Source organism: Neoarius graeffei, chromosome 8 (genome assembly GCF_027579695.1).
Source record: "Neoarius graeffei isolate fNeoGra1 chromosome 8, fNeoGra1.pri, whole genome shotgun sequence".
Classification (NCBI taxonomy): domain Eukaryota; kingdom Metazoa; phylum Chordata; class Actinopteri; order Siluriformes; family Ariidae; genus Neoarius; species Neoarius graeffei.
In genome coordinates this window covers 87,396,590-87,420,741 of record NC_083576.1, presented here as the reverse complement: position 1 = coordinate 87,420,741, position 24,152 = coordinate 87,396,590, and the positions used below count along the sequence as shown (strand labels likewise).

The 24,152-nt window shown below is 41.9% G+C and overlaps 1 protein-coding gene across 2 annotated transcripts in view; it reads left to right on the top strand.

Moving 5' to 3' along the window:
- vac14 (vac14 homolog (S. cerevisiae)) overlaps nucleotides 1-21,963 on the top strand; it is an 80,251-nt gene extending 58,288 nt beyond the window's left edge. For both annotated transcript variants that reach the window (XM_060928438.1, XM_060928437.1), the window contains 3 exons: nucleotides 3,639-3,718; nucleotides 11,983-12,133; nucleotides 21,079-21,963. In XM_060928438.1, the coding sequence (XP_060784421.1) occupies nucleotides 3,639-3,718; nucleotides 11,983-12,133; nucleotides 21,079-21,238 (391 nt within the window). In that variant the 3' untranslated portion in view covers nucleotides 21,239-21,963. The remainder of the gene's footprint in view (nucleotides 1-3,638; nucleotides 3,719-11,982; nucleotides 12,134-21,078) is intronic.
- The last annotated feature ends 2,189 nt before the right edge of the window (nucleotides 21,964-24,152 follow it).

Sequence of the window (24,152 nt, the reverse complement as noted above, 5' to 3'; positions counted from 1 at the left end):
TATCTGTGAGTGGCAAAAGTATATGAACCTTTGCTTTCAGTATCTGGTGTGACCCCCTTGTGCAGCAATAACTGCAACTAAACGTTTGCGGTAACTGTTGATCAGTCCTGCACACCGGCTTGGAGGAATTTTAGCCCGTTCCTCCGTACAGAACAGCTTCAACTCTGGGATGTTGGTGGGTTTCCTCACATGAACTGCTCGCTTCAGGTCCTTCCACAACATTTCCATTGGATTAAGGTCAGGACTTTGACTTGGCCATTCCAAAACATTAACTTTATTCTTCTTTAACCATTCTTTGGTAGAACGACTTGTGTGCTTAGGGTCGTTGTCTTGCTGCATGACCCACCTTCTCTTGAGATTCAGTTCATGGACAGATGCCCTGACATTTTCCTTTAGAATTCGCTGGTATAATTTAGAATTCAATGTTCCATCAATGATGGCAAGCCGTCCTGGCCCAGATGCAGCAAAACAGGCCCAAACCATGATACTACCACCACCATGTTTCACAGATGGGATAAGGTTCTTATGCTGGAATGCAGTGTTTTCCTTTCTGCAAACATAACGCTACTCATTTAAACCAAAAAGTTCTATTTTGGTCTCATCCGTCCACAAAACATTTTTCCAATAGCCTTCTGGCTTGTCCACGTGATCTTTAGCAAACTGCAGACAAGCAGCAATGTTCTTTTTGGAGAGCAGTGGCTTTCTCCTTGCAACCCTGCCATGCACACCATTGTTGTTCAGTGTTCTCCTGATGGTGGACTCATGAACGTTAACATTAGCCAATGTGAGAGAGGCCTTCAGTTGCTTAGAAGTTACTCTGGGGTCCTTTGTGACCTCTCCGACTATTACACGCCTTGCTCTTGGAGTGATCTTTGTTGGTCGACCACTCCTGGGGAGGGTAACAATGGTCTTGAATTTCCTCCATTTGTACACAATCTGACTGTGGATTGGTGGAGTCCAAACTCTTTAGAGATGGTTTTGTAGCCTTTTCCAGCCTGATGAGCATCAACAACGCTTTTTCTGAGGTCCTCAGAAATCTCCTTTGTTCGTGCCATGATGCACTTCCACAAACATGTGTTGTGAAGGTCAGACTTTGATAGTTTAAATAAAACAGGGTGCCCACTCACACCTGATTGTCATCCCATTGATTGGAAACACCTGACTCTAATTTCACCTTCAAATTAACTCCTAATCCTCGAGGTTCACATACTTTTGCCACTCACAGATATGTAATATTGGATCATTTTCCTCAATAAATAAATGACCAAGTATAATATTTTTGTCTCATTTGTTTAACTGGGTTCTCTTTATCTACTTTTAGGACTTGTGTGAAAATCTGATGATGTTTTAGGTCATATTTATGCAGAAATATAGAAAATTCTTAAGGGTTCACAAACTTTCAAGCACCACTGTACTACAGAGGGGAACTGAGAAAGACGAGCGCGCGCACATCTGGAGGGAAATTTCATACAGATTTTGGAAGTAGTTTACAGGGAAATGGTGAGTAATTTATTAGCTGAGAATGCACCAGAAGGTGTGTCAATTTCAATATGTTCTGTGAGAGCATGCCCCCAGACCCCCAGCATTAGCGTGCCTTCACCACTGCAAATTCCAGAGCTGCCAACTAAGTATTTATTTATTTATTTATTTATTTATTTATTAGCTGGCTACTTCAGATTTTCTGGAGAACCCTGTACATTAAACACCGTTGGATTGAACCACTGTTAAATCGGTTAAAGATTATGAAGAATGTTCATCTCGCAAATGCTGGAGCCTCGTTGTTGTTGTTATTATTATTATTAAACCCCCGCTCTGAAGGAGGGGAGGGGGGGTACACTGGTTTACCTCTGTCTGTCCGTTCATCCATCCGTATCTCTGTCTGAAACGCCCTTTTTCTCAGCAACCACAAATCATAGTCACTTGGCACCAAACTTCAGCTTGGGGTTCTATACCATGTGTACCGTTTTCAGGTCTGTCGCACATCGACTTCCTGTTTACCGACTGAATGTGTTTATGAAACATATAGCATGGATTTTGACGCCGTTTCAAGAAGTAAAATGCTATTTCAGAATGCCAGTTTACCAGGACGCTGTTTGAAATCCCTGGGGAGAGACGCTGCTCTTTACTTACTTGTTTCAGGGTTCATTATTTGTTGAAGTCAACGTTCATAATAAGTGTCCTTTTCCTTCGATCGCTTGCGTTCTGATATAAGCGAGAGCGGGGGGTACGCAAGTGAGCAGGAGCTCACAGTTGATCTTGTTTAATGTCCTCTTAAAGGGAAACCTTTCTGTAGGACACCAGATTCATGGGAGGACGTGGACCATCAGCGTCCAACCCAACAGGACTGGAATTTTTTTTCCCCCCCTCCTGTATATATTCAGAACCTTAAATGTCAATTTCAGGCGGCACGGTGGTGTAGTGGTTAGCGCTGTCGCCTCACAGCAAGAAGGTCCTGGGTTCGAGCCCCGGGGCCGGCGAGGGCCTTTCTGTGCAGAGTTTGCATGTTCTCCCCGTGTCCGCGTGGGTTTCCTCTGGGTGCTCCGGTTTCCCCCACAGTCCAAAGACATGCAGGTTAGGTTAACTGGTGACTCTAAATTGACCGTAGGTGTGAATGTGAGTGTGAATGGTTGTCTGTGTCTATGTGTCAGCCCTGTGATGACCTGGCGACTTGTCCAGGGTGTACCCCGCCTTTCGCCCGTAGTCAGCTGGGATAGGCTCCAGCTCGCCTGCGACCCTGTAGAAGGATAAAGCGGCTAGAGATAATGAGATGAGATGAGAAATGTCAATTTCTACATGGCCTGCCTCATTCATGATCATGGAACTGTTACTTTTTTTTGGTCAGAATTTTATACTGAAAACTTTTCTGTTGAATTCTATTCTAGAATTTGTTCACTGTGAAATAAACAAACATCCAATGCATTCATATTTAATTTGACGAAGTCTCATGAATACATTGCGTACCATCAGCCGAGCTATACACCTCGTGGCCTGGTCAGTCATCACGATCGTTGATGCAGTGTTCGTTCAGAGACTCTGAGCCCCAGTGCCCCTCATTAATGTGTCTAGAAAGGTGGCTGGAGGCCGGCCCCTCCTCAGATGACCATGGGTTGGGCGACACAGCACCAGCTGACTTGCAGGAAGGTCAGGATGGCGATAGCAATGACCAACAAGGCCACGCCTCCCCTCTTGTAGCCAGTCTTGTCCGAGATACAGGGATGTCACCGTACAGCTCTGAATTGGTGACCTGGTCTCTCCGGGTGATGTTAAATACCCTATGGAACATGTGCGTGTCAGTGCCATTTAGGGATTTCTCCAATGCAGATGTGAGGGTCCAGCCCTCGTAACCATGGCGCAAAACAGATTTGACAGTAGCGGAGACGAAATGAAGGTCTAGCTGTTTAGATAGATCTGATCTGATCATCAAACATCCATCATGCTGTTGAGTGAGCGCTTTCCAAATTGCATGAATACATCTAAATTTTGGAATAATATTGATTGATTGATTGATTGATTGATTGATTAACTGGCACAGATGAATTGTGATATCTATTGTTTACCCTCTTCACCTTGTAGTCTCTTCTCTTGAGTTTAAAAAAAACCCCTCTTCTTTGTTAAATCCTTGACTTCTGGCTCCTCAGCGGTGATCTGGAGGTGACGGTGGATTTCCTGATCGAAGTAGACAAACTGGTGCAGCTCATCGAGAGCCCCATTTTTACATGTGAGTTCACTTTTACAGTATTGGCATTACACCACCATTGAAGCACGTGCAAAATACCAAGTAGCAGTATGTACATACACAGTTTCCTGCATTAACGAAGAATAGATGCATCTACAGGGTCATGCAAAAGTATTCATCCCCCTTGGTGTTTTGTCGCATTATAAGCTGGAATTAAAATGGATTTTTGGAGGGTTAGCACCATTTGATTTACACAGCATGCCGACCACTTTAAGGGTGCACATTGTTGTTTTATTGTGACACAAACAATAATTAAGATGGAAAAAAACAGAAATCTGGAGTGTGCATAGGTATTCACCCCACCCCACCCCAAAGTCAATACTTTTTGTAGAGCCACTTTTTGCTGCAATTACAGCTCTTGGGGTATGTCTCTATTAGCTTAGCACATCTAGCGACTGGGATTTTTTTGCCCATTCCTCAAGGCAAAACTGCTCCAGCTCCTTCAAGTTAGATGGGTTGCGTTGGTGTACAGCAATCTTCAAGTTATGCCACAGATTCTCAGTTGGATTGAGGTCTGAGCTTTGATTAGGCCATTCCAAGACATTTAAATGTTTCCATTTAAACCACTCCAGTGTAGCTTTAGCAGTATGTTTAGGGTCATTGTCCTGCTGGAACGTGAACCTTCATATCAGTCTCAAACCTCTGGCCGACTCAAACAGATTTTCCTCCAGAATTGCCCTGTATTTAGTGCCATCCATCTTTCCTTCAGTCCTGACCGGCTTTCCTGTCCCTGCAGATGAAAAACATCCCCACAGCATCATGCTGCCACCACCATGCTTCACTGTAGGAATGGTGTTCTCAGGGTTTGTGCCACACATGGCGTTTCCCATGATGGCCAAAAAGAATTTTTTTTTCTCATTTGACCAGAGAATCTTCTTCCATGTGTTTGGGGAGTCTGTCACATGCTGTTGGGCAAACTCCAAACGTGATGGGTTTTTTAAATTATTTTTTTTAAAGCAGTGATTTTTTTTTTTTTTTTTTTTTCCTGGCCACTCTTCCATAAAGCCCCGCCCACTCTGTGGAGCGTACGGCTTAAAACGGTCCTATGGACAGATACTCCCATCTCCGCTGTGGATCTTTGCAGCTCCTTCAGTGTTATCTTTGGTGTCTTTGTTGGGTCTCTGATTAATGCCCTCCTTGCCCGGTCTGTGAGTTTTGGTGGGCGGGGCCTTCTCTTGTCAGGTTTGTAGTGGCGCCATATTCTTTCCATTTTGCTATAATGGATTTAATGGAGCTCTGTGGGATATTCAAAGTTTGGGATATTTTTATAACCCAACCCTGATCTATACTTCTCCACAACTTTGTCTCTGACCTGTTTGGAGGCTCCTTGGGTTTCATGTTTCTTGCTTAGTAGTGTTGCAGAGTCAGGGTCCTTCCAGAACAGGCTGATTTATATATGCAGACATCATGTGGCCGATCATGTGACACTTTGATTGGATCTTAATCAACTAATTATGTGACTTATGAAGTGAATTGGTTGGACCAGCGCTTATTTAGGGGTTTCATACGAAAGGGGGTGAATACTTATGCGCACTCCAGATTTCTGTTGTGTTTTTTTTTTATCTTAATTATTGTTTGTGTTTGTGTCGGGCGGCATGGTGGTGTAGTGGTTAGCGCTGTCGCCTCACAGCAAGAAGGTCCTGGGTTCGAGCCCCGTGGCCGGCGAGGGCCCTTCTGTGCGGAGTTTGCATGTTCTCCCCGTGTCCGCGTGGGTTTCCTCCGGGTGCTCCGGTTTCCCCCACAGTCCAAAGACATGCAGGTTAGGTTAACTGGTGACTCTAAATTGAGCGTAGGTGTGAATGTGAGTGTGAATGGTTGTCTGTGTCTATGTGTCAGCCCTGTGATGACCTGGCGACTTGTCCAGGGTGTACCCCGCCTTTCGCCCGTAGTCAGCTGGGATAGGCTCCAGCTGGCCTGCGACCCTGTAGAAGGATAAAGCGGCTACAGATAATGAGATGAGATTGTTTGTGTCACAATAAAACAACAATGTGCACCTTTAAAGTGGTCGGCATGTCGTGTAAATCAAATGGAGCTAACCCTCCAAAAATCCATTTTAATTCCAGCTTGTAATGCGACAAAACAGGGCAAACACCAATGGGGGGGGGGTGAATACTTTAGCAAGACACTGTACGGTACATTCTAGAGGATCTACAACAACAGTTTATGAATAAGCAGAACTCCCAGAAACCAGCAGCCACTAAGCAGGAAAGTGTATCCGCTAGGTTTGTGTCGATTGTTCAGGTTTTGACTTCGAACCACAGCGAGTACGAGAGCGAAACGGAGCAGTTTGAGGGTTCGTGGTGAAGGAGGTGTGATGATACGCGTACAAACACTTACACAACCTAACGGAATGAACTAAAGCGGCAGTTTTTTTCTGTAGAGGGTGAAGAGACGAGCTTTTCTTCATGTATTTGCATGTACCATCATCAAATTATACAAACATTATATCAGTGAACATGCAGTGCCCTCCAGAATTATTGGCACCCCTTGTAAAGATTAGTAAAAAGGGTTGAAGAAAAAAAATCCACCTTTCGGTGAAGTCGCTTCATTTCACACTGATGGGGGGGAAAAATGAGAACGGTGGTGTAGTGGTTAGCGCTGTCGCCTCACAGCAAGAAGGTCCGGGTTCGAGCCCCGTGGCCGGCGAGGGCCTTTCTGTGCGGAGTTTGCATGTTCTCCCCGTGTCCGCGTGGGTTTCCTCCGGGTGCTCCGGTTTCCCCCACAGTCCAAAGACATGCAGGTTAGGTTAACTGGTGACTATAACAGCGGTCTCAAAAGTAGCCGGTCACCGGCGGCAAATCGCCGGCTATGGCTTGTTATGCCGCCGGCTATTGTCAGTCGAGTCACAAAATTTAATATTAAATATTTCTGACAGCAAAAAAAGTTGTGAACGTAAATTACATCCACTATGTCATGTATGTTCGTTGCCACGTCAACTGTGTTTACATCCTCGACACGAGTGCAGCCATTACTGCCGCCTGTGTTGCCAGATTGCGCGTTTTCCCGCCCAATTTGGGTGGTTTTAAGTGCATTTTGGCGGGTTTTGAACATATTTTGGGCTGTAAAACGTCAGCAGTATCTGGCAACATATTTTTTACTTAATACAAGAAATTAACGGATGCCAACGTTTTTGCCAAAATGGTATTTTATTTTCCATTGTTTAGGCAGCTTCAGCATCATACTGTGAGATTCTGTTCAAATTGTTTTTTTCTTCTATGAAGCCTGAGCCATTTATTTTATTAGTTTATAATTATTGTTTAATTTAGTCTTCAGGAGAGACTGCCTGCACACAGTACTAGTATTAATAGTTTTTTTTTTCTTACATGAAAGCTGAGGCATTTATATTATATTTTAAGGTAACTTCATGTTGTGCTGTGAGGTTCTCTGCACTTTAACTTTTGAACCAACAGGTGCATTTGGATAAGTAAAGCCTATTTTTCTGCATTTTTGTAGTCCTGGTAATCTTTTATATTGGTAAAGTTGTTTATAGGACCATTTCTCAGTGTCTGTTTTTTTAATCAATAGTTTTTCAGTAATAACTTAATATTTAACATATCACTCAATTTTAAACAACCCCCGCGCCTCCCCCATGGCTTGCCCCCATAGTCTCCAAAATTTCTGTGGGAAACACTGGCGTGCGTAACAACGCTAATCAAGCTTAAGCTAGACGACCCGCCTCAAATACCCGTCCCGGGTAAATGTTATCCCAATTTTAGATGGCCTGTTCCAAACCATCCCGCCCCATGAAAAATTTGGACTTGCACATCCATCCATCCATCCATCCGCACATCCATCCATCCATCCATCCATCCATGCATGCATGCATGCCCCTGCTCTAAATTGACCGTAGGTGTGAATGGTTGTCTGTGTCAGCCCTGTGATGACCTGGCGACTTGTCCAGGGTGTACCCCGCCTTTCGCCCGGAGTCAGCTGGGATAGGCTCCTGCGACCCTGTAGAAGGATAAAGCGGCTACAGATAATGAGATGAGAAACAAATCCCTCATCAAGAAATACTTTTCAACAAAAATACTGTACATGTGCTACTTGTATTGGCGCCCCTGAATTTAATAATTTGTCAGAGAGCAGAAGAGAGGGTGATGATCTGGAGAGACTGTGTAAAGAGGAATGGGCTCAGCATCCTTCAATCTTATAAAATATTATAGGAAAAAGACTCCGTGCTCTTTTACTCTGCTGGCAAAGCAAGGTTGTACAAAGTCAACTTCAACTTTCAACTTTATTTTCCCCAGAGGGCAATCGGTTTTGCAACAAGACCTCAAAACAGACCTAGAAGAACATAAGACAACAAACCACTCGGGCACTGAATACAACAGCCTAAGAAGCAACAGTGTTCCCCTACTGCCCCTTTTCGGCTGTAATCGACGAATAAACTAAAAGTACAGTATATACACATGGCATCATGTAGGCCTACGGAATTCCATGCATGGCATTATTCATATATTGATAAAAATCCCCAAGTGAAGAAACTAAATAAGATAAATTCACTAGTTCTAAAATACAGCAAGGATGATCCACAAGGTTTCTGCTGGAAACGTTGTCAATATATTCGTACTGACCAGAGCGACACAGCTAAGGTCATATACCTCATAAAACATTTCCAACTCCCCGGCAACAGAGGAGATGAGACACACCCCTGAGGTGATGCCGTAGAAGACAACATCTCCTCGTCTGGCAAAACTCCATTCACCCTCTGGGCTCTGTCTGAAAGTACAGGGTTAGTCAAAATTATGTGAACACTTAAATGGTACGTGGAAACCATTTATTCACAAAACATGCATCATACCGTATGTGCAAGATGACTTCCAGGACGGTCTCAACCTGTTCAACACACAAACCAGCAAGCAGCAGTACCATTTAAAGCCCGGACACACATTTCCTGGGGAATGGATGATACCACGGTCCTTATTCTGTTCTTGAGGTCATTGATATCACAAACTTTCCTGGTATACATGCACTCCTTCACCAAACCCCATAACCAGAAATCACAGGGCATCAAATCAGGGGAGTGTGGAGGCCACGGCAATGGTCCACCGCGACCTATCCATCAACCTGGAAATGTGTGGTCGAGATATGACCCATGGCGTACGTCTATCTGCAGGAGAAAAATAATCCATTAGTGTTAACGTAATTTTGACTAACTCTGTATTTAATGCAGGGGTGCCAATAATATTGGCACGTGTATTTTGTTGAAAATATTTATTTCTTGATAAGAGATTTTTTTTTTTCCAACGTGAGATGACGATCTACGGAAGCCGAGAGAGGCCCTTCATATAATCCTTTGTTTTATTCACCTTGTTACCCCGAGATAACGACACAATTAATTCAGGATCTCGAGAAAACAAAACCGTTATTCCGAGATCTCGAGAAAACAAAACAATTATTTCATGATCTGGAGTAAACAGCTGAGAAATGGTTCATTCAGGTGCGCCAAGAGACTTGTGATACGCTGACTTTGGGGCTATTTCTCATTCTGTATAGATGCAACCTTGGTCATTAGAATGTCTGGAATAATCGATCACCCAATAAGGCAATATTTTGATCAGGGGTTGACACAGGGAGAGATTGCATTAAGTCTTTTAATAAGGGATCATTTCAAAATGAGTCCGCGGCACCTCCGCAGAAGACTGCTAGAAATCTCAGCTGTTTTCTCGAGATCATGAAATAATTTTGTTTTTTCGAGATCACGGAATAATTGTCTTGTTCTCTCGAGATCTCGAATTAGTCGTGTTGTTTTCTCGACATCCTGAATTAATTATGTCGTTATCTCAGGATAACAAGGTGAATAAAAAAAGATTATATGAAGGGCCTCTCGCGGCTTCCGTAACGATCCTTCACCAAAATATGGGTTTTTTTCCCTCCCACCTTTTTTTCTTCCTTTCCCCAACCCTTTTTATTAATCTTTTCAAAGGGTGCCAATAATTGTAGAAGGCTCTGTATGTGTGGAACAAATTACACATTTTACAGCACAAACTCATTTAAAAGATAAATAACAAAATAAATGTAAAGCTAGTTCTTTGACATCTGGGTCAGTCCATGAAATGATGTTACTTTTCATTGGTCCGGGTTTACAAAATCATTTCATCTTTAATTTCCATGATTTAAAGAAATATTTAGCAGATTATCCATAAATATTGTTTGAAGAAATAAAATAAATTAAAAAAAATGAAGTTTTCTTTTGAAATAAAGAAATGTGAAACATTTTCTTCCCCTGTGACTGGACACGGATGACACGTTTTTTGTGACATGGAATATTTGCTGACTTTGAGCTTAAATAAACCTTCGTTACTTTCTGAGAATTTCAATAAAATTAGTTTCATGGTACTTGCAATTTAGTTTTACACTCGCATAATAAAGTTAAGAAGGTTCTATAAACTATTTAGCTTCGAATTCATCCACTAAAAATAGGTTGTGAACGTAACATTGTGATGTCCTACCGTGTTACGTTAGAAACCAGGCTTATAAAAAATGATAAAACGAGTTGAAATCATGATTGATGTTTTTAATATAAAGAAGAATATACTATAAAACCATGTAGGTAGAAAGAAATTTAAACAAACGGCAATAAAAGAAATTATCGATGTTTTTTCTCACATCCTAACTTGGCGTCCACGCACTTCCTGGTTCGTTCACAACCTGCGAGACCTATTTACTCAATCTAGGTCAGCTGACCTGACGCGAGAGAACTTCTCGCGGGATCTCACGCGCCACAACACGTGCTCTAGAGAAGTGCAGATATAAGTGTGACTAAGTAAAGTAATGAATTCAATAATCTCATTTACCCCATATAGGATGAAACTGTTTCCTGTTAATGACTGTTATTGTTCAAATCTTAGAGATTTTATGAAGTTTGTGAAATACTAGTATTGAGCAATTCCAGCGTTATGAACGTGACACTTGAACTCAAAATGGGAACAAATGACCCAGTGCATGTTTTATTGTCCCCCAGTATTTAAACAGGTGTTGCATATTTTAAGGCTGTACCATACTGGAGAAGTGATAGAACAAGAACAATTCCCATAGTACATCTCGGGCATGCCAGAAAACGCCAATAAAAGATGCGTTATGGATGTGACAGAAAAAGTATCACTTTTCTTGGGTGACTGTACATTTTTATCAAACTCTGTGAAATTGTAAACCTAATGTCGAAATGGAGATATCCATTTGATAGAGGGGTCCAAGGTGAATATTAAAAAATCTTTGTTTAAAATATTTTGTATTTCATGCAGAGTTTCGGAAGGAAAAGTCAGCGTTATGGATGTGACGAAATTCCGTTATGGATGTGACGCGTCTGAAATAGACATGGCGTATGTTTCGAAAATCAGCAATTTAACCACCATAACCCTTTGAAAAACTCTAAATATCAGCTAAAACTATCAAAGTTCTTAAATAATATTTAGGACGGCTATTGTTTTGCTGTTTTGTGGATTTTAGCATACATTTCTGTGGCTTGTGGCAATAATATAGAATTGTACATGATCAAAGTTGATTTTAGCTTGGGTTTTACATTATAAGAAAGAAAGACTGACATATTAAGGCGAAGGGAACAATTCTTGTGACAAATTGGTTCAACTTATTCACATCTGTAAAATACAGGCCTAGGTGAGATCTCTGGGAGTGGTTTTGATGTATTACATGTTGCTTTATTTTTGCATGGTGAGGTTGACATTTACATGGAATTGCCCTATTTCATATTTTCAGTGTTTATGATGTTGAACTAATATTTCTAATGAATTCTTATTCAGTGTTAATGTTTAAAGTAAGCAAATAAAAGCAAAAAATTGATTTTATCAATATTTTTCCTTTATTTTTAAAAGCTTGTTCGTGTCCTTGTTACATTAGCAACCGGGTAAATATTTATGGATTTTATCATACATTGTAGAGCAGCAGTTATCTTAACAACTATGTTATATTTTCTTATATGGTCAATGCTTCATGGAAATAAAAGTTTTCAGTTGTAAATTGTTTTAAGTGACTCCCTCTGTCACATTTTGGTAACCCCATTTCATGGACTGACCCATCTACTCAAAGTGCACATTTTTTGTTTTTGCTTGTTTTGTTTAAATTTATGCTTTAAGTGTGTTAAGTGTTGCTTCTGCTGATCTTGGTGTATCTTGTGACTAATAGTTTACTCACGTAAAACCAAAATATGGTAATAAATAAATATTCCTTATAATCTTAGCCTTTTGATAAAGTTTCCCATTGTGTTATCTTTCCGTCTCGCTGTGTAGACCTGCGCCTGCAGTTGCTGGACGTGGAGAACAACCCGTATCTGATTAAAGCTCTGTACGGTCTGCTGATGCTGCTGCCGCAGAGCCAGGCCTTCCAGCTGCTGTCTCAACGCCTGCGCTGTGTCCCAAACCCAGAGCTCATGAGGCCTGTGTGAGTCCTGCACTCATCACATCACATCACAAACCTTTAACAAAACACTCTCCCGAGTAGGGGTTTGAAATTTCCACGGTATGACCACCTAGCCTAAAAATATCATATAGCATACATTATTATCCATACAGGACACTTTTTCGATGGAATAAAAACGTGTTCTATTCCCTTCTAGCGGGTTTCATTCATTTTAGTTTGATAGCATGCGATATCGTTAGCATATCGCTTATCCTACGTGTATTACGTCACTCTGCTCAATGCAGTATGAGCGTTGAATATGGTTTAAAATATTGCATGGTTGTCAAGACATAACGTCACACGCCGGAGATGTAAAACTTCCATGCTAGCGAGCGACTGTGACAATTTGTAAACGAACATGGCCGCCAGGTTCGCTTCGTTTTGCTAAATACGGGAGATTTTGAGAGAATTTTGAAAAAGAAAGACGTGTTGAACACCCGAAAGGAATGTGCATGAATAATAATAATAATAATGGTGAGATTTTTTATTTATTTATTTATTTTTGTGGTATATCAGATATATTCCATCCAGCTACTTGTCTTCGATTCGTTCAGTATCGTGCTAGCTGAATTTTCAAAAAAATTAAAATTTCAAACAGCTGTAACTTCTGTTCTATTTAACCTTGGGGTAAAATAAAACCAGTTTTGAATTCAGAACTTCACACTCTTTCTTTTGATACGCCACACTCCTTGATCACAACTAGATTTAAAAATGGCCTGTCGTAGTATCAGCATAACGTGTTCTAGCAGTAGTGGATCACACACAGCCAAAGTGTTTCTGGTTAGAGCCCTGCACCGGGACGCGACGCAAAGCAGTGCGGCGCGGGACAAATTTTGAAAGCTCATTGCGGGCGCGGGCAGGAGGGGGAGTGCACAATGCGGGAGCGGGCGGGAGAGGTGATAAGCTGCAGTCCCGCTGACTAAAGACGTGTTTAAAATAAAATGTATAAATTATTAATTAATGTCTATCATATATAATTTGTGCTGGATATTTTATTTGGCATTAATAAAAACATTTTAAGATGCCTAAATTTGCGGATGTGGTCTAATCTCGCGTACGTTTCCGATTCCTTTCCGCTCTTCCGTGTTTGAGATCTCCAATCACGGCAGAAGAGCAGAGCTCCTCTAGTGAAGCTCACAATGGGTATCTCTGTAAAGCCTCAGCTGCGCATGCCACCTGGCAACGCGCACCCTCGCTACGTGCGCTAGGTGAAGGATCGGTCGGTGGAGAGCTCAGCTAAGCTCAGCATGTTTAATTCCCCAAGCCAGTGACAAGAACTTTCGTGAGAAATAACGCGAACGTCTGCATCATGTGGGATTTGCGGGCGGGAGCGGGACTGAAAATCGTAATTCTTTGCGGGGGCGGGACTGCACAATGTTAGCCTGGCAAACCAGACTAAATGTGAATATTTAGTCTGGCCTCGATCCGTAGACATTTCCGACGGGGGTGGGTAGGGACAACCCACTGTCTTTCAAACTGTCTCTGTGCGTATAGGCCAACGCTCTGACCAATCAGCGCAACAGTGACTGTGACGTAGTCAGAGCGCGCAGTGGGGGAGACCTTGAAATAAATAATTTTTCAAAATGCGTATTAATTAATAAACAGGTTCTAGATATTAAGAAGTTTGGAGATAATGACCACAAGTTTGGAGTCTGTACCACGTACTTAACATACACTTATTTTTTTCAAGAGTTTTCCAAATGTTTGCTTAAACTGTTTTTGAGAGTTTTTATTTAGTGGTGTTTGGTGAAATAATTTCCCTTAAATTTAAAATAACGGGAAAATAAGAAACAATCAAAAAGTAATGTTTCAAAGCTGTTTATTAATTCTTTGTACTGCACAAACTAGCCCATCCTTTTGGCTACGAGCGGAGCCAGCTGGTAGATCAGACTTTTGCCATAGCCGGTCGGCAAAACAGCGAAAACGTCCTTCTTGAAAAGGAATGAGCGGAGAGCCTCTTCCTGCTCATGTTTCAACGAAAACTCCAAGTCTAATTCTTCTAAAACTGATTCCAAAGCGGAGTCAAACGCGCGCTGTTCACTAGCCGAAGCCATCTTTCCTGCTGTGCTTTCTCCAGTGTTGTGCAGCTTTGTCGTCACTCCTGCAAAAGCCCGCCCAAAGAATCCAAACAAAAACCTTGCGTTGTGATTGGCGGGCACGATTTGATGCCCGGGGTGTTTTTGTTTATATGGTGCGAGGCTAGACCCACTCGCTAGGCAAAAATATTTTTGTCCGCTAGGCGGGTGGGTCTAGTTTACTAGGCTAGCACAATGTGGGAGTGGGACTAAAAATTCTGTCCCGCGCAGGCGTCTATTTCTGGTGCAGTCACGTCCCCTGTGCTGAGAAACGGAGTATGATTGAAAAGTTTTGATTTGTCTGTACCGCAAAAGGTTGACTTGACAAAGTATGATCTCGGAATGTCGAACTCTGCCTCATGGATATATCCGAGAGCAACATGACGCAGACACAACTGCTCTGAGAGGTTTCTCAGGGTATTGACTGACTACTTTCTCATTACCCATAATGCTTTACGCCTTGGGGGGTAACCAGAATATAAACAAACTAAAAAAAACACGGCGTTGCACACTGACCATAATCTTTCGAATTTAAATCTCCCTAAACCCTTCAAAGAAGTGTCAAAAGTAACTAAACCAAAGCTTAAAGTGTACCTGTAGTGAGTTTTAATTACTAGCTATTTCAAAAGATCACGTCTGATACCAGTGGTTCCGTTCATCATAAGCTCTTGTCAAGTACACGCAAGTTTTAAGTCACTGCTCCAACAGTCAGGTGTGGTCAGCGACATTGCTGCCTCCTCCATGGGCTGGCTGTTCCCGCACCGGTAGTGACGCACGGTCGTTGGTTTGTCTGATTGTCTAGGCTGCAGTGGACTGGTCACTGAACCCATGCTGCAAACACCAGTCGAAGAGAACACGTTATCAACTGATCTGCTCATAAGAAATAGAAGAAATATTTACACTTACTTGAGCTGATATTTGGCTGGATCGAGTCGAAGTAAAAAACAAAACAAAAGGAACCGTTCATCATCAGTGTCGCAGTTCTCAAGATTGAACCGAATTTCTGTCCTGAATCATAAAATCCGCGTGCCATCTTGGAACAAGTTTTACCTCCAAATAGCCCAAATATATCCCTATATTCCCTAATGGGATGTCCAGACAGATTTTATCCTGTTTTTCGCGATGGGAAAGAGTGAAAATGATTATCATGCTGTTACCCTCCCTGTGTCCGAAATCACTCACTCGTTCCCTACTCCCTATATAGGGAATTACTATATAGAGGACTATACAGTGAGCTCATTGGTAAAATGAAAAAATGCTTTCAGACACTAGTCCGTCGTGCTGGTATTTACGTCATTACTCTCACACAATTAAAACGTGCCAGATCAGTTGGCTGGTGGGTTTCAAAATAATAAACACATGCGTGTGTGTTTGTGATAAATCCATATTATACTGAGCGCATTTCCCACATTAATCAATACACAGTACCTGCAGCTTTCAGTTCTTTTAAATCAAGGCTGAATACTTTTTCTTCTTTGCTGCTGCCTTTTATTAAATCACATTTGAGACTTTTGATTTGATTTCTTTCAGCATGACTGCAATGCATGATGGGATATATTGCTTGGTTAATAACCATTGTACACTACTTTTCGTGATGCATTGTGGGAAACTTTGAGTGCATTATATAGGGTGTAAATAATCCTCACTAAGGTTTCGGACAGCACTACAAAATGGCGTCCTCGCTATATAGTGAGTAGGGAGCGATTTGTGAATAGTCCTTTTTTTTTTTTTTTTTTAATGAATGTAAGGCCATCCTTAAAAAAAAATCCGTTTCCTGTCCACTGGGTGAGCAAAAAAATTTTCAGTCGGGAGGGAGGGATTTTTTATATATATATATATATATATATATATATATATATATATATATATATATATATATATATATATGGATGGATAAGAAATTGCAATGCTGTGTTTGCTTTTTCTTTCAGTACTTATTTTATTACAAAAGCAGACACATTTAATAAAATATGACAGTTTAATCAACTGAAACTTGTACAAAAACTTTAAGTTAGCATTTTAAATGCTGACTGCAACATTTGCAAAACTTTTACAAAGGTACTTAAAATGTCCGACACACGGACTTCTTGTAGTTCTAAATCGAGCGTTAGGCCTAGTTCGGATGAAATTACACTATTAAAATGATCACTGAATGATTTGTTGTTCTGAATCTTTACTATTTTGTTGTTCGCTAGAATACCATTTTGCAATTTCACACTTAAGCAAATGTTTGAAAACTCCGGATCGCCTTCCTTCATGGTGGCTGCCATTTTTTTTTTGTGCCGCACGGCGCATGCGCAGAGCTGATTCAGTTCTATATTCTGCGCGGAATGCAGGGCTTTCCACAAGCGCCGGCTGCCGGCCGTACAGCCGACTACACAATTAAGTCCAGCCGGCTACTTTAATGACTATTTTTGTAGCCCACAGGCTCTAAATATTAATTTTCGATTTTAATAAAATTAAATGTTTATCTAACGGACTGACAGTAATGTCAAACTGAACCGCACTCATTTAAGTTGTGATTCGTGCTGTTTGTACCAATAATAACCACAAATTCCCCGCCGACTTCGTTGATCAAGGGAGAGTAACTCATCTGTGGCCCCGACATGCGGTGTGTGTGTGCGCGCACTCGGCGGAGGCAGTAGTGTGTCGGGACCGTCGGAGGGAACAGAAGCAGAGATGACGCTTATTGTGTCTCCGGTAAACCAGTCTTCTCTTGTTCAATTACGTGCTGGCATCAAAAGACACCGTTGGTTGTAAATGAACCCAAACTGAGTGGTTGGAGTGTATTTTCATACACAAATGGAGAAATGCTCGCTGAGTGTTTAATTGTGTAGCCCCACTGCAGACCGTTGTCGTTGTTAATTCATAGCATGCTCAGCTGCGTGAATGTGTCACACACCGAAAATAAGAGATTTACAAGCCAGGAACGCCTCATGATGCAATACGCAAGAAAAGAAAGAAGATTTACTGCCATTTTACTTTGTATTTGAGTAAAGTGAATAAATAAATGGTCTGTGGAAAATACATTTAATCCTGGGAACTGCGTGCACAGGAGTTTATTTTGTGTTTACTCTCCCTCCCCGGCTGGCTACTTATTTGTCATGGCTGGCTAGTATGAGCCTTAGTGGAAAGCCCTGGGAATGCGGAAATGTCAAGTTTGATTTTAGATTTACGAACCCGAAAAAAATGTCAAAAAAACGCCGTTAAAAAAAAAAAATTTCAACCGCACAAACGGCACTCACCCGGCCGGTGGACCGGAAACGGAACATTTTTTAATAATGGCCTGAGTGGGCTCTCAGCGGTACGATTGAGGAAGGTGACAAGTTTTATGTTTCATCTAATTTAGGTAATTTAAAAACTATAATATTATTTGGCAGTGGGCACATAGAAACATTCTACTTTACACTCTCCTGTCAATATGTTTATCATGCTTGTATGATAAACTCGGAAGATATTTACCTACTCATTCTAAACCTGCCGAGCTTCGCCGGAGAAGCTGTCGACCCCAAAGTACAACCAAATCTACTTGCACATAATGCCATGAAATAATAGATACGTACCATAAAGATCTAATACTTGTAATAGAGCTATATTTATTCAACGTGTTCTGAGGTTACTTGACTGGGAACTGGGAACCTCGACCCACAGAACAGTTCGTTTACTCGTACCCGATAACCCGGAATCAATGACTGTATGCCACTTCTGGCCAACAGTGGCTGGTCCCCGTGGTTCTGCCTCTGCGGGTAATTCACGGAATTAAATTGCCACAAAAGTGCTTTTACGGTGTTTTTTTTTTTTTTGACTGACTGACTGACTGTGCACATCTTTTGTCGATATGTAATACGTAAAGGATGATTAATGCTGTAAGCATGACTAGTACTGGTACACTTTTTTTAAAGAAATCTGCAAAGCCTTTTCTGTGGACTTCGAAAAATCCGTCGGTAAAAAAGCGCTTGTAAATATCGTATCGAACGCTTTGAATGTGGGTGACCGTGACTCAGCAGCCCTCCTCGTCGGTCAACACAGGTGTTCCAATAATTACTGACCTGCACAAGTTAAAAGATTGGCAGAAGAGAAAGGAAAGATCGACACTGAGCATAGAAGAATCCACAGTGAAATGGTTTTTGCTGGATGCTGGTTACAACAAGAAAGCTGTAAAAATAAATAAATAAATGAATAAAATAAAACTACAAAACGCTTCATGCACGGGAACACAAGCAAGGAATTCACGCTGTCAAGTCAGTACTGTAAACACAACAGAGCTATCAAATGTATTTTTTAAGTTGATTTTGATTTCCTTCACTCTGGTTTTCCTGGAGCTCACGTGCTACCGGATTATGACAATCTTTGGGCTGTTAGAGGAAGCTGCTCGGACGACAGGGTCAAATACTGCATTTGATCTCCCTACAGAAACCCTAAAAGGGGAAGGACGTGTCAGCTTACTTCCACTACATCGTTTGCGCTTTGTTTTGGGAGTTGATCCTTTATTTATTGTGCTTTGTAAACTTTACCACTGTTAATTGTTCCATGGGATAGTCAAGTCAAGTTTATTTGTATAGTGTCTTTAACAATAGACATTGTCGCAAAGCAGCTTTACAGAAAAGTAAAGACTTTAAACTTGGGCTAATTTTATCCCTAATCTATCCCCAATGATGACGCCTGTGGTGACGGTGGCAAGGGAAAAACTCCCTCAGACGACATGAGGAAGAAACCTCGAGAGGAACCAGACTCAAAAGGGAACCCATCCTCATTTGGGTGATAACAGACAACGTGATTTATAAATAACTCGCTTCTATAACTGTGTCCTATAGAGTCACAAAGTACAACTGTGTAACCAAGAAATTCTAGCCAAAGCCAAAGCAATTAGCACACAAAATGGCCAGAACCTGTTGCAAGCATGCCAAATACATCTCAATCAATGATTTAGGACAAGTCTAGAGGGAAGGAATTGCAATATTCTATCTACCTACCTACCTACAAACAAGCAAGCAAGCAAACAAACCTACCTAGCTACAAACAAGCAAGCAAACAAACCTTCCTACCTGCCTACAAGCAAACCTACCTACCTACAAACATACCTACTTACCTACAAGCAAACATACATACGGTACCTACCTACCTACAAACCTGCAAACATACCTACCTACCTACCTACAAGCAAACAAACCTACAAACATACCTACCTACAAGCAAACATGCCTACCTATCTACCTACCTACAAACATACCTACTTACCTACAAGCAAACATACATACGGTACCTACCTACAAGCAAACATGCCTACCTATCTACCTACCTACCTACAAGCAAACATACCTACCTACCTACAAGCAAACATACCTACCTACAAGCAAACAAACCTACCTACAAACATACCTACCTACCTACAAGCAAACATACCTACAAGCAAACATACCTACAAGCAAACATACCTACCTACCTACAAGCAAACAAACCTACATGCCTACCTACATACCTACAAACAAACAAACATGCCTACCTACGTACAAGCAAACATGCCTACCTATCTACCTACCTACCTACAAGCAAACATACCTACCTACGTACCTACAAACAAACAAACAAACATGCCTACCTACCTACAAGCAAACATACCTATACCTACCTACAAGCAAACAAACCTACCTACCTACAAACAAACCTACAAACATACCTACCTACAAGCAAACAAACACACCTACCTACCTACAAACCTGCAAACATACCTACCTACCTACCTACAAGCAAACATGCCTACCTATCTACCTACCTACAAGCAAACATACCTACAAACATACCTACCTACAAGCAAACATGCCTACCTTCCTACAAGCAAACATGCCTACCTACCTACCTGCAAGCAAACATACCTACCTACCTACAAACAAACCTACAAACATACCTACCTACAAGCAAACAAACACACCTACCTACCTACAAACCTGCAAACATACCTACCTACCTACCTACAAGCAAACATGCCTACCTATCTACCTACCTACAAGCAAACATACCTACAAACATACCTACCTACAAGCAAACATGCCTACCTACCTACAAGCAAACATGCCTACCTATCTACCTACCTACCTGCAAGCAAACATACCTACCTACCTACAAACAAACCTACAAACATACCTACCTACAAGCAAACAAACCTACCTACAAACATACCTACCTACCTACAAGCAAACATACCTGCAAACCTACCTACAAGCAAACGTACCTACAAGCAAACAAACCTGCCTACCTACCCACAAACAAACCTACAAGCAAACCTACCTACAAACATGCCTACCTACCTACAAGCAAACATACCTACAAGCATACCTACCTACAAGCAAACATGCCTACAAGCAAACATGCCTACCTACCTACTTACCTACAAGCAAACAAACCTACCTACCTACAAGCAAACCTACCTACCTACGTACCTACAAGCAAACAAACCACCTACCTACCTACAAGAAAACATACCTACCTACAAACAAACCTACAAATCAGAGCCAAACACAGAAGTGATGAGAACTATTGCATTAAGAAACTTGATCAGGTAAAACAAATGAACAGGTAGACCGGAGTAATGCAGCTGCAAAAACAGTTTTATGAATTACAGCTGGCATAAATCGCTGAAATAAATCTCGTAGAATTCCTTCCACAGTACAGTACACTATTCTGGAAGGATTTCATTTTCAGGATACTTTTTGGCAGCAGCAAGCCTGTGTAATTCCACACACTTGCTATGTAATGAGAGTTAAAATGTGGAATCAGTTTTTAATGAATAAACTAGGCTGTTGATCCAGCTTGAGATGCTGTTTCATCTAATTAATTATCTTTTCTCTGTTTCAGGGATAGCTCAAAGCCCGCCAGCACTAAACGCCCCACCCAGCCACAGGTTGACTACAAAGAGCTGCTGCAGCACTTCGAGGACGTGCAGAGTAAACACCGCGAAGTACGGCACCAAAGAACAGGCCACGCCGAGCACCCGGACCGGAAGCTGATGTTCTGAGCGCTCTCTGCTACACTCCGGAGGAGACGTGGCACAGTGATGGACCACTAAGGCATTTTAGTGGATTCTGCTCAGAGCGTTAAACCTACTCTTGGAATAGAGGACTTCAGTGTTTCTTCTTTAAATGTTTAAATTGCTTTATCATCGAGTGACCGAGAGTTGGAATGTACAGAATATAGAGACTCAGGAAACTGTAGTCACGTTTGTTTAGACCTTTTACGCCAGTGGATAGATCATCTCTAGCGTCGTGTGCTGATTCTGGCTTAGCTGCCAGTAACATTTAACAACACCACTATCCACTATGTACGGAATATTATGTGCACTTCCAGCTCAAGTGTCTTGTCAGGCGTCAATATTACAGTAGATATAAAACCCTTATTATTTTAATGAAGTATGTGTTACAGTAACTAGCATTCCATGTTCACAACGGAGTGTCTTGTGTAATGCCATATTTGCATATCGCGTTAATGGGACACTCAACTCGAGAGCAAATTAAATACCACTGGTTTCGATGTTCAGTCCAATTCAGGCTCTCTGCTTTGCTTTTTATTCTTCTGCATAAGACTCCTTTTATGGCAATAATCCATGATCTGATATACACACGTTTCAATGACCTTATTTCAGTTGGAACACAATTCGGAACCTTGGCCTTACGTGAACAGAGTGAATTTTAGTAATGTATCATGTTCCAAAGAGGTGTAAATAAAGTGAAGCATGTATAATCAGTCCTGACGACTACTACTCCTTTTTTTTTTTTTTTTTTTTTTTTTTGTCAGCCTAAAATTTACATAATATACTGTAACTATGAACTGATGAACAAAAGTATGCTGTGCTTTAATTCATATAAAAAAAGATTGCTGTGGTATAAGAGGACTAGAAGGATAAGAAAATGTTCCATGATAAGAAAATAATTAAATTCAGAGTGGTTACTGCATCACTTTGGTGCTCAAATTCTTTCGGGTGAATTTCAGTGGTCAAATGTAAAAAAATGTGTCAATATAGTGCATTCTTCTGGTACAGAAAATCTATTTGGAAAAATCTGAGGTAGTATTGAACACAATCATCCATTTGATACATTTTGTCCAGCTGATGGCACTGGTGTTGTATTCAAAGAACATGGAGACTTGTCTACAAAACAGGAAAGATTTTCAATCAAAAGTTCACAGCTCTGGTTCTGGATTGTCCATTTCACCTGGCTCACCTATTTCAACTCAGGAAGCACTGTTAATTAGCTGATTTGTTGGATCAGGTGTTTTGGGAGCACTAAAATCTGCTGCACAGGGGGTACTCAAGGACCAGGACTGGGGTTTAGGAGGGGGTGCTCCAGGACCGGGGTTTAGGAGGGGGTGGTCTAGGATTTGGGTTTCGGAGGGGGTATTCCAGGACCGGGGTTTAGGAGAGGATACTCCAGGACCGGGGTTTAGGAGAGGATACTCCAGGACCAGGGTTTAGGAGAGGATACTCCAGGACCAGGGTTTAGGAGAGGATACTCCAGGACCAGGGTTTAGGAGGGGGTATTCCAGGACTGGGGTTTAGGAGGGGGGGTGCTCTAGGATTTGGGTTTCGGAGGGGGTATTCCAGGACCGGGGTTTAGGAGAGGATACTCCAGGACCAGGGTTTAGGAGAGGATACTCCAGGACCAGGGTTTAGGAGAGGATACTCCAGGACCAGGGTTTAGGAGGGGGTATTCCAGGGCTGGGGTTTAGGAGGGGGGGTGCTCTAGGATTTGGGTTTCGGAGGGGGTATTCCAGGACTGGGGTTTAGGAGAGGGTACTCCAGGACCGGGGTTTAGGAGGGGGTACTCCAGGACCGGGGTTTAGGAGGGGGTACTCCAGGACCGGGGTTTAGGAGGGGGTATTCCAGGACCGGGGTTTAGGAGGGGGTACTCCAGGACCGGGGTTTAGGAGGGGGTATTCCAGGACCGGGGTTTAGGAGGGGGTATTCCAGGACCGGGGTTTAGGAGAGGGTACTCCAGGACCAGGGTTTAGGAGGGGGTGCTCTAGGATTTGGGTTTCGGAGGGGGTATTCCAGGACTGGGGTTTAGGGGGGGGTATTCCAGGACCGGGGTTTAGGAGAGGGTACTCCAGGACTGGGCTTTAGCAGGGGGTGCTCTAGGATTTGGGTTTTGGAGAGGGTATTCCAGGACCAGGCTTTAGGAGAGGGTACTCCAGGACCGGGCTTTAGGAGGGCGTATTCCAGGACCAGGCTTTAGGAGGGGATACTCCAGAACTTGGGTTTAGGATGGGGTATTCCAGGACAAAGGTTAAAAATCTGTTTGTTGTTGTTTAATATAATCGGTTACATTTATGGTAGACACCCAACTGACTTGGAGTTAAGTTCATAAAATGTTAAATGTTATTGACATATCCCAAAATTGTTTTCAGTAATCAGCCAAAATTAAGTGTGAAGAAAGAACCACAAGAGTTGCAACAAAACACAAGGAGTACTACATACTAATATAATAACACCTAACACTGACCATGAGGAACACAGGTTTAGAGATAAACACATCTACATGTATGTGCAGGCTACGCACCACAGAATGTGGTTTTCTGTCCATATGATGGAGATGAGAGCAGTTATGTAAGTGGATGTATAGTGGAAATATGGAATTAAGTCTATATATGTCTTAGTAGATAGAATTCAGTGATGTTTACATGTACATATGTATTTTTAAACAGATTTTCTTAAACCAAGACCGTTAACGTGAGCTAACATTTCAGGATTTCTGGGAGAATTTACCTTACTAGCTAACTAAAGATAACCTGACAGGATTTCATTCTCAAATATTTAGCCAATAGATAACGTGACATCAATTCTAAGAAGCCTGATAGCTCGTATGCAAAATAAAGTCTTTGGACTGTGGGGGAAACCAGAGCACCCAGAGGGCATGCAAACTTCATACAGAAAGGCC